This window comes from Filicampus tigris, chromosome 5 (assembly GCF_054856515.1).
Source record: "Filicampus tigris isolate MCC_2025a chromosome 5, RoL_Ftig_1.0, whole genome shotgun sequence".
In the NCBI taxonomy this organism is placed as follows: domain Eukaryota; kingdom Metazoa; phylum Chordata; class Actinopteri; order Syngnathiformes; family Syngnathidae; genus Filicampus; species Filicampus tigris.
The window spans coordinates 23,541,792-23,553,501 of record NC_141221.1 but is presented as its reverse complement, the minus strand read 5'-3'; the positions used below and the strand labels follow the sequence as shown (position 1 = coordinate 23,553,501).

General features: G+C 39.9%; 2 protein-coding genes across 3 annotated transcripts; both read right to left on the bottom strand.

Annotated features, from left to right (window-relative positions):
* Positions 1-1,528: 1,528 nt before the first annotated feature.
* Positions 1,529-5,819, bottom strand: LOC147147822 (uncharacterized). The gene is made up of 6 exons (XM_086030883.1): positions 5,802-5,819; positions 5,388-5,469; positions 5,162-5,325; positions 4,115-4,342; positions 2,723-2,923; positions 1,529-2,606 (listed from the first exon to the last, which is right to left on the bottom strand). Exons 3-6 carry the CDS (start codon positions 5,322-5,324, stop codon positions 2,425-2,427), a joined length of 774 nt encoding a protein of 257 aa, XP_085887009.1. The 5' UTR covers position 5,325; positions 5,388-5,469; positions 5,802-5,819; the 3' UTR covers positions 1,529-2,424.
* A 2,149-nt stretch (positions 5,820-7,968) lies between these two features.
* LOC147147821 (immediate early response 3-interacting protein 1) lies at positions 7,969-11,527 on the bottom strand. Of its 2 annotated transcripts, XR_015086737.1 has the most exons (4): positions 11,364-11,527; positions 9,276-9,377; positions 9,044-9,187; positions 7,969-8,847 (listed from the first exon to the last, which is right to left on the bottom strand). XR_015086737.1 is itself a non-coding variant. In XM_086030138.1 (3 exons), exons 1-3 carry the CDS (start codon positions 11,452-11,454, stop codon positions 9,132-9,134), a joined length of 249 nt encoding a protein of 82 aa, XP_085886264.1. In that variant the 5' UTR covers positions 11,455-11,527; the 3' UTR covers positions 9,003-9,131. The 2 variants fall into 2 exon arrangements, 1 of the variants encoding a protein (XP_085886264.1); XM_086030138.1 differs by lacking the exon at positions 7,969-8,847 and having other exon boundaries at positions 9,003-9,187.
* Positions 11,528-11,710: the final 183 nt, after the last annotated feature.

Here is an 11,710-nt window from a genome sequence, read left to right as displayed (position 1 = left end):
GCACACCATTCTGTGACAGTACTACATACTGACCTTCTTTCACTTGACTGACTCATAGGCATGACAGAATCAGGACTCTATGAATAAATAATAACAACTATGTACATGTTAAAGCTTCCTCATCTCCACCTCGTGGTTATCGCTGAGCAACAATAGCTGAAAAACAAAAATGTTTTAATCGCGCGCTCCGTTCATCACTTCACCAGTTTGAATTGACCAAGTCTGCTTTTGTTTTAGGAATAAATTCAAGCTTTGATAGCCAGATGAAGGCATGTACGCCTGACCTTTCATCAAAATAAAGCTAGATAATTATCATTTTAAGTTATGAGCATCTTTTGGAGCACAATCGAAAGTTATTTAAAAAAAAAAAAAAAAAAACTCTTACATCAGCAAAATGTATTTACAACATTGACAAAATTGTTCATGAACCAGCATTAAAACATTACTTCTCAATAAGACAGCTGCAATTTCCAAAACTTCTGAAAAATACAATTTTGTGCCATGCATACAACAAATTACAAATATTAGAACACTTACCAAATATACATTTTTAAATCAATTAAGAAATGGTGATCTTGTGAAATCTAGTTAAAAAATGGTGAAACAAATGTGTGAATACATCAACAAAACAGAAGACTTGCCTTCCCTTACCTTTGCCCTTAACAAGGCCTTCCCAGCAATTTTTGTAGCCTAAAAATAATAATAAAAAAAAATAAAAAAAATCACATGGCACAGGAGGGAGTGTGGTGTGCAGCTCTTGCAGTGCAAATAACGAGCCTCACTTTCTCATCTAGGCAACGGAGATTGTCTGTACCCGCCCTCGCTTCCTCTCATATACAGTACTGTAACCCTCCCACATTGTAATCGCAGGATGCTCCAATGATTGACGAATGACTGATCATGCCAGTCACAATACAATGCAGTACTTACCAGTCAATGTCTTTCGTTCACAAATTGGAGACAAATGGTAAATCAAACATTGCTGAATAAAACGAGTGTGAAGGAAAAACTTCACAAATCTGCCCAGTCATACATTTGTGTGTCTGACTACAGACAGCGATTTCCCACAGGTAACACCAATCAGTTTCTCTCAAATTAATCACAATATGTTCATCAAGTTAAAGTTTTCATTAGAATAACTACACATAAGATGGCCATATCAAATAAATTAACCGCATTTGTGAAGAGTCCCAAACAAACCCTTGGAGCGCTTCTTCTCTCAAGAGGTTTTCTGTTCTGTTATTTGCCTAGTTGTTGTGAATGACTCCCACATCTGTTGAATCCAGTAATGGTGACAGCAGGACTTCTGACTGGTTATGATTGACCTGTTCTTTCAAACTGGGCAGCAAATTAGCCATTGTTGTCTCACAAAACACACTTGTAATCTGACATTGTCTGCTTGTACAGTATATGTCCTTATTGCCCTTTCTGAGTGAATCGGTCCTTCATCTGGCTCCTGTATGGTTGGACAGTGGAATGTTTGTGACGTACTCTGATACCAGTACCCAATAATTTCAGGAGATGCTGGAACGGTGCAGGGAAGCATGAAACCCCATTTATTTCTGTTCTACACAGTGAAGGTGTTCCAATAAATAATAAAGGAAGAGACTCTCTTACATACATGAAAAATGCAAACGGCATTATGAGAGGGATCAAATATTAAAAAATGCCTTCCATCCGACACGGAATGAGGCCTATATCGGAGTAGTCCAGTGTACGGTAAAACGTGAGGTGTTGTATCTGGTCAAGTGTTCCTGCTTGAGCATGCATGCATGCACTGATTAGCGAAACTATTTTGGGGAAATTGATGTATACTCTCACTGGTCACAATATTGTGACAAATATCCAAAAAGATCCAGTATAAGACCAGATATAAAGATGATGAAGCTCAGTTAACTGACACATTCAGATACTGCCAATGAACTGTAATTGCAATGGTGTCAGTTTAACTTAAAGTGGAAGTCGACCGCAAAACTTTCTTTACAATAACATGTTCTGTGCACCTCCACTAGTCTAAACACGGCATTCTGATTAATATTGTGTTTGTGGAATATGAGCTAAGCAGTAAAATTCACCCCTTTTTTGCCATATCAGGGGGCAACCGTTTTGCCACTTGCTGTCAACTGAAAATGACATTACAGTTGCTCAGGGCTCAGCTAACGACCAATCATGGCTCAGCTTCAGAAAACTAAATTAAATTAAAACCTGATCAGGAATCTTAGCTGGCTTAAAATGTCATTTTTTACCTTTTCTTTTATTTTAAATGTTTTATATGTTTAACATGAGGAAAATGATAAAAAAAAATGTGCAAATGAGTCTAAAAAACGAAAAGAAAAAAAAACGAAAAAGTATCATGCTAAAATCATGATCGGGATTTTATTTTTAAAAAATCGTGATATGATATTTTTGCCATATCGCCCACCACTACGCCCTAGATATCATTCCCACTAAGTGAAACTTGCTGCCTCCGTGTTGCTGCATTTGGAAGCCGAGGTCTTGGGTGGACGACCGACATCTCCAAAATGAAAGGGTCACTTTGCTTGGTGCCAACAAACGTTCCTTATACTGGGCCATGATGTTCAGTGGAGATGTGAGGACTCCAACCCCTGTCGATGCAGAGGGGTGGGGGGCGCAATGATTGTTACAAAGCCATTACAATGTAACAAACATCTGATTGTTCAACACTTGGAACTCAACCACAAACTAAGTGATCATATATTACCATTGTGCTTCTCGATTTCAGCCAGGCAGACAGACAACATCCACAGACTTGAGACGGGCCGCAACTTGAAGCCAAACAGACTGGCTGGCAGAAAGAGGACCCAATAGTCCAAGAAAGACCAGGCAGCTGGTGGGCCAGCACTCAGTGGAACTCTGAGATCCACTTGTTTCTCATGCCGGTGCACCGCTTCAGACTTGTGACCTGCAAACACAACTGCATACTAAAGGATTCTACTCAGTTCAGCAGGTTGCTGTGATTCAGTGTCCTATCGTGTCCCCCAAGCTAAAAAGAATTCACAGTGGTCATTGATTATTTTTCACTAAATGAGTTTTACACTATAATAGCAAAACAATTCTGTTGAACAAGATCTGTGACATCACAACTAGTTGTAGGACAATCATCAGTAGTCCTGCAGTCATGGCCGCAAAATCAAAATCAACTTTTTTCCCCTCAAGGGCTGCATACACAAAAATTGAAGGAGACAAGGACCACGTTGACATTCTCCACCTTATTTTTAAAATGCTAAAAGCAATCCATCGGTGAAGGCAAAGTGTTTTGCAATAACACATTGATTTTATCATATATATATATATATATATATATATATATATATATATATATATATATATATATATATATATATATATATATATATATATATATATATATATGATTTTTTTTTTTTTTTATTGGTGATGAACACTGACTCTCACACTTCTACATTCAGAACCAAAACATGAACACTCTGTACTAAGATGACCTTGATATGGAGCAAACAACTCTACACTGCTATTCTCTTCTCCTACTTTGCCGCCCAGTGTAGAAACTAAGTAGTACAGTGCAGACAAACTACATGGGTCATAGTAAGTCACTGACAGACACCCATTTTGCTGACGGTCGACGAATGACAGGACAAATTTTAAAATAGACGGATTAGTCCGGCATCAGTCCGTCATCGGCGTGAGTGAAAAGGTAGTCTGACTTGCCAACGGACAGCCGTCTCAAAGTAGAGGCGGACCAGCCTATGGACGGGTACTATTTTTTCCCCCCGGAAAAAAGGCGAATGACGGACGACGGAAGGGTGCCGACGCTGCAGACAGACGACAAAGAACGGACGCTCAATTTTTAGTAAAATGCCCAGCTCTTATAATATGTATATACCGAGGGCTATTTGCCGTAGGTTGGGCACTTCAGGCTTATCCATTTCAATGTCACAGAAAGGACAAAAGCCATAAAGTTAGCTGATGGCAAAAGTCATGCAATTGCCACACAGGAAGGCCAGGGAAGAGATTTGAAACCAGAACTACGAGGAAGATGTACTACGCAAGGAAAATTGCAGACTTTGGAAATTCATAATGTGAAGACAACATTTCTAATAACAGTGATGCTCACTCTCGTTTTTGTTGTTGGCTGGATGGTACTTGTTCTTGGACAGCAGTGTTAAAATGCTCTCCCAGACGAGGCTCTTGGAACAGGAAGTGGCAGACAGCAAGACATCCACCTCCACACCGACATCCACTGTTCTGTACACCAGGACTTGAACTTGTAATGTGAAGGAACCTTTCTTCAACTCATCAACTGGTTGATGTGTTTTGATGCTCTGGCGCACACAAACCAGACCTGGAAAAGTCATTTGGACAATATGATCCAAATTAGGACTCAGGTGATCATTGAGTATATCAATACCCTGTAATAATGTCAACATGTATAAAAAGACGCTTGAGTGAAATAAATACTTTCAAGAGACCTGTATTGTCTAATACTTTGACTGTGTATTATGCCAAATTGACTAAATTGGCTATATTTTCACTCATTTTGTAGATACACAAGGATTTTTTTGTTAAAAATTATTTGAAAAACAAAAAGCTACGATTTGAGATTTTTGCATGTTGTGCTTTGAAAGAGTTGCTGTTTTCGCTGTTAAATGCAGTTCAAACAAAATGCTATTTAACTGTTTAACTTTGTCATGGTTTTTAAATTAGATTTTTTTTATAATCTTGGTGTTATCACAGTCTCAGTCTCGGAATTGTCTCGGTCTCGACTCCCAAATGTATATTGCTCTTTTTTGGTCTCAGTGAGTTCTTGTCTCAGAGAAGTCTTTTAATCTGTGAGGTCTTGAGCACAACACTACTAGTAGGCTAATAACATGTCAGTAGATAGGCAAAACTGCATTAGTTGACATGCAGAGCTTCGCATTTTACTAAAAATCGAGCGTCCGTTACTTGTCATCCAGCGAGCGTCCGTCATTCGCCTTTTTTTCCGGAGGGGGGGTACCCGTCTATAGGCTGGTCCGCCTCTATTTTTACTACTACTATTATTATGAGTGTACTAGTACATAGACCTTATGATGGATAATGAATGGATAAAGAAATTGAATAAATAATTTGCCAACAACACCTGTTTTCAGTTCAATAATTGATTGTGGAATAATTTACTTACCAACTGGGCTCAGCCGGAAATTGTGATCAGTAATGGCCATAAGCAGGAGAGTGCAGCACAGAACCTCAGGGAAGCACAGAGGAATGTCTCTGTATTCACTGTCTGGATAGTCCCAACCATAACCTGCAGCACTACAAAACCTCCTCAAAAGGACCGGGTCCATTCTGAAAATCGACCAAATGTCTTATGCTGTTTGGAAACATTGTGCTAACATAATTAATCTCACCTGCAGTTGTAGACCGCATAGCATACGTCGCATTTCCTCTTTCTGCGTGGCTTGTACAAGCAGCCCTTTCTCCGCGTAAGAGCTTTGGTCAGATATTTGAGAAACAGATACGATAGATTTGGAAGTCTCTCGCAGCAGAGTGCATTCGTTTTCGATAGTTTATGAGACCAGTAGATGTGCACATACATTATATATAGAGAACAGACAGATAGCGAGGCAAAAATATAATTCTGAACGTTTCGCATTTTTTTGCATTTAACTTAAGACGCTTGAAATCAACATTTGCGTACTTTTAGTTTTCAGGACACAGGAAGAAGTTAGTTGGTTTTAAATGGCTGAAAGACGGCAGCCGCACTGGAACAAACCAGACAGAGAAAGTAAAGGAAAACAATCTGGATGGCAAAAAGAACATACGCAATATGCGGAAGCGGTCCAGGCAGTTTTTACGTCACTTTCGCGTATGCCGCGACTGCCTACAATATGCCACAATCGAGGCACCTGCCTTTCATTTCCACCTTCTCTCGGGACATGTCGCAACTCCAGTCGACCTGCTGCCGCTGCCTTTTCTCATTCCATGGCATCGAACGTTTTTATGAATGGCTTCTTTTTGTTCGTATGCGTTTATAAACGACTTCTTTTTGTTAGTGCTCACTGCTCAATATGCACTTTATTATCATATAAAAGCATACAACCAAATTCCATTTGCATTAAATGTATAACATGTTTTTCTTTTTGTGTTGGACTTTGGTACACATGTAGTCTGTGTTATTCCTTTTTTTTCTTTCTTTATAGATTTAAAAAAAAAAGTCCGGCTGATCGTTTTGTCTGTTACTGTATATTTCTATACAACATAGATGACGAAATACACCATCGCCTCAGCTGTGCCAGTGGGGCTTTCTCAAGACTGAGGAAGCGAGTCTTTGAAAATCGTGACCTGCAAGCTTAGACCAAAATTCAGGTCTATAAAGCTGTGGTACTCCCCACCCTTCTGTATGGGTCAGAGGCCTGGACCACATACAGCAGGCACCTAAAGGCACTTGAGATGTACCACCAGAGATGCCTCCGGAAAATCCTCAGGATTAGCTGGGAGGATCGACGCACCAACACCAGTGTCCTGGAGGAGGCTGACATTCCCACCATCACCGCCACCATCGCCCAAAACCAGTTGGCCATGTTGTTCGTATGCCTGACTCTCACCTCCCAACACAGGTTCTCTATTCACAGCTTGTTAAAGGGAAACGGGCCCCTGGGGCCCAAAAGAAAAGGTATATGGACAACATTAAAACCAACCTAAGTCACATAGACTTAAAGACCTGGGAACACTCAGCAAAAGACAGAGTCGCCTGGAGAAACCTTGTCCATGAGGGTGCTGCACAGTATAATCATGACCTCCGCCATGCTGCACAAGACAAGCACAGACTCAGGAAGGTGAGAGCATCCACCAAACGGGCCCAACCCAAACCCACGACCTCTGCATTCCCCTGTCCACACTGCACCGGAGTCATCGGGTCCAGGATCGGCCTCCACGTCCACCTGAAGACTCACAAGGACCAAGAAGGACAGTCATACTCGACTATGAGTGACCGCCGATGATGATGATTTATTTATCCAACAGAGAGGCATTACAGCTGCATTGGCTGGCGAGGCTGCTGCAACGTCACTTTCACTTATGCCACACCATATATGGAGTAATTTCCTGTCCGCCATTAGCCAGCGGCCACAACACTGAAAATTTCCCCACTGTGGGATCAATAAAGGCATTCTTATCTTATCTTTTTTTTTTTTTACAGCTGCCACAACTGTGTCCATGTTTTGGAGCTAGCTCCTCTCCCTGCTGCAACACGCATGATTTTGTTGCAGCAGGGAGAGACGGAAAACAGGCAGGACAAGGACCGAGTTTGGACACCCTTGATATGGAGTGAAGTTAGAGTGAGAGTTAAAAAATATTGTAGTGGAATTAAACATTTTGAAAATAATATATATATATATATATATATATATATATATATATATATATATAATTCATCTAAATTTCTATCTATCCATCTACTTGATCCTTTCTAATGTAAAATGAAAATATTGCACATGGTGTGGTCTTGCATGTTTCACTATTCCACCAGGTGGCAGTAGTAGCAGACACTGTAGATGTATGTGCGCATGCCGAGGAAGAGATTGCCATAGTGGCCGACCGTTCTGCCCCCGCAAGGGACTGCCCAGCTCTGTTATAAACACATATGAACAAAAAGAAGCCATTCATAAAAACTTTCGATGCCGCGGAATGAGACAAGGCAGCGACAGCAGGTCGAATGGAGTTGCGACATCTCCCGAAAGGAAGCAGGTGCCTCAATTGAGCTAACATCAGGCAGCGGTCGCGGCATAAGCAGATGTGACGTACAGGCTGCCTCAACCCCTGCCGCAAATTGCGCTTGGTAATTGGTAAACCTTTCAGCTATTGTGCTCATTTTAGATTGGAAGTCACTACATACTCTGGATGTTCCAATCACACTTTTTGGCACCCGAGTCTGATCCTGATCTGTCCCGAACCGAGCTCAGCAAAACATAAAAAAAGAGGACACATACAAATGGTCTCAAATTTATTATAAAAATGTTCAGACATATATATACAGTATACATTTGTACAGTATATGTAATTTACATTTACATTGATAATCTCTGAGCCAATCCACGAAATCAGTACCAATTAATTGTTGCAAATACAAAAATCTATCATTTTTCTTTTTTTAGATCGAAATTTGATGATACACATTTTTAACAGTCGAGCCCGCTTGGAAGAAATCGGTCACGTGATATTAGCAAAATACAAGCCCCGAGACACTATTAAGAGACAACGTGATTCGTGAAGGTGGACACAAACTGAGAAGTTTCAATTTGATCTGATTATTATTATGAATTTTTTTTTTTTTAATTTCGGTGGTTTGTGCACGGCCACACAATAACTGGGCAGATGAATAACAAAATCAAAGAAACTATACAACAACAAATAGGGATATGTGTCATCCAACTGCGACCACTGCCTTTTTTTGTTTTGTTATTTGGGGGTGTCATTCGTGTATATGCCGTACACACGGAAATGCAAGAGGCGGCATGTTAGAGATCTATCCACTCTCGAGTGTGACATGGGAGTGGATAAACACTTCCATCCCATCTCACTCCCACAGGGAAAAAAAATCCATCCCGGACCAAAGTTTAAAAACAAAATCTTGTCCCATCCTGTCCTCGTAAAAACGACTCCCATCCTGTCCTGCTCCCTTTCAGAATGACTCCCACTCCCATTTTGAGGTCAGCTACATTAAAAGCAAGCAAACAGTTTTTTGCCACCTCTTCCTAATGGAAGAGCTCCCCCGTCCGCTCCTGAAACTTTTCATCCTGTACTGTCCCAATTCCATGGTTAAAGGTAAAGTTGTCTCCAATTCTGGAATGCAGTGGGCCACTTTGTGACCTATAAATTTCAGAAAATGAATAAAACCCATCGTTTAGCCCTGATCTCCAATCAGCTGAAACCCACATGATCAGCCCCGATTTCCGATCACGTGATGAGATCGGGACATCCCTACTACATAACGGCTGTTGTGTTTAAACACTGCAGAAAAAGGCTTATGGTATCACAAATTTTTAATAATTTTCGATCACCGTACCGACATGAAATATTCAGTAAATCCACAGCTTCCTGAGATTGTGAAGACGGAGGCAACTGGTTCGTTCCGCTTTGTCCATTCATTGTCTTCATCCAAACAGCAGCAACAAAACGATACACACAGAATTCACTGCGATCAAAGGCACTGCGGTGGCACGAAAAACACGCGTCAATGGACTTGTTGATATTCAACCCTGAACAGGGTTTCTTAGCAAGATGTGGTTGGCGCTCACCTCTCATGACGGTACGCACAGAGCGAATCAGGTTCATCATCTGAACTTTGATGCCTGGTTCATCACCAAATCCTCCAACGCCCTGGTCCACTCCCCATCCAACTACACACATACATAGTAACATTCTTGCATCTGACAATTCATTCATGAACGCTTGCTCCCCCTCTCTCTCGCAAACAGAGTGATGCGTTCATGAACTGGGAAATAGCAGCACTCAACACAAAAATGACATATGTGCCACACATCGGCATCACATAACAATAAAATCCATAATTAAGTTTGTTGTAATATACTTTGTTATAGTGCATATCACATTTTGATTGTGTAGATCAATTTACTACTTTTAAATTATGGATACTAGTGAAAAGAGTAACAAAACCTTTTTAATAAAGTTTAAATTAACACAAAATTAAAAACCAAAAGTGTTTATTTTAGTTTTCTTCAGCACAGAGCATCTGCCCAATTTACTCCTCTGATTTCACTACCTTCCATTAGAAGAAAAAAAAAAAAAGTATTGGTGCCCAAGAAGAGTGAAATATGTATACAAGTACTTCTTTTTGTATTCATAGATAATTTCACTATATTAGTGCAACTCTGCATAGTGTATAGTTTTGGTTCAATTTTAAAACGCACTAAAGAATTACAGCTAAAAATTTTAATGGCAGTGTATCGCCATCAATTTAAGTCGCTCCTTTATTCATAAACATGTCAGGAATGATGGCTAAAGTTGCTAAGTTCAATACAAGTTGAATGTACTATCATCTTGTCTTCATGATTAATTTCTACATAAAGAATTTAAGCTCCAAGCGAATGATGCTTATTATAAGAGCAGCAGCTTGCTGCTGCGATTTGCCGCGATTTATATATTATCCAATTAGTCGACTAATCGCAACTACTGCTAGTGATTAGTCGACTAGCAAAATAATCGTTTGTGGCAGCCCTACGGTATACATATTCCTTGTCCCCTATTGCTTCACTGAACAGTAACAAATGATGCGGTAGCGGAGCAAGCCATCCAAAATGGACGCTGGGCAGTAATCCTGAGACCCCGAAAGTGTCTATAGTCTAAAATGGTGAAATGCTTAACCTTATCTTAAAAAAGCTTAAAGTCTCTTAATGTCAGAAAACTGTGATCAATCGTCATCAAAATGTGGACATCTCCACTTGTGCCCACTTCAACCTCTGAAAATATCAGAATGATACTTTATCTTTTTTTTCATCCAATACTTTGGATTTAATGTGTTAAGATATTCCTCGCCATATTCTCACTTTAGAGAAAATTCGTAACATTTTTTAACGTCAGAAAAGTGCTATCAATCAAAACGAAAATGGATTGGGACATCTCTACTTGTGTCCACTTCAAACCTCTTTTTGAAACTTATGGGCGTAAAGCGTTTCCTTATTTAGCGACATCAAGGTTCTGTGGAGAGCGCCTATGGAGAGGAAACGCTCAACGACCACAAAATCCTAATTATTGGTGATTTTTGTAATATTTACAACGTCTGAAATGTGCAGAAGTATACATGTCCACTTAGATTTTGGTGAAGAATGATTGCGATTTTCTGGCATGAAGCCTTTTATAGAGGAAAACACCGTTAATAAAATACAACACATTGGTGTGACCGTTCTAATGTTATCAGAGGTCAAAGGTTCACACGTAGAATTGTCCACATAATTTTGGGTGACGCTTGATTGCAGTTTTCTAACGCCAAATTGTTTTTCCTCTGTACTGAACGAGAACAACGCTGAACGTCCATAAATAAAAAAGGTGATCGTTTATATTTTCAGAGGCTTTAGATGTCTTAAATAGAAGTCCATAATTTTATACACTTTTGTGACGATTGATGGCAATTTTCGGACATTAGACGCCGTTAAGTTGTTTTTCTTTTGTTGTTGTTTTTTATATTAAGCGTTTCATACTGTCCCCTCACTAGCAAAGTTATTCCAACCTTCGATCGTTGTTCGGGTTGAGCTGCTGTGTCAAACAGCATTGCTTCCTCGCGTTAGCTAGGTTGCTAACATTAACTGTATCGACAACAAAACTAACATTTCAGGACATAAAAGCGGTAGAGATTCGCCGTAACTTACTTCTACTCAAAAACCGTTCTTCATGCAATACAGCCACAGCATTCACGCAGAGAATTGCTGCTTGGATAAGAGAGTAAAGCGTAAACGCCATGTTAACTCAGCTGTCAAGAACTATGTACGTCAGACGTAAGTTATGGTGGCCTATGAGGGGGAAAACCATGACAGGGTGAAATTGAGTTTCAAAACAAAAATGCCACGTTGGAATTGTGTATAATATACATTATTTTAAAAACCACTCGGCTTATACATTTTGGGACTATTATACAATACATATTAAGTGGCTTCTACTTAAAAACACGATTAAAAATAGCCCTAGTTAAAATATTGTCCAATATTGTTCCAGCAGA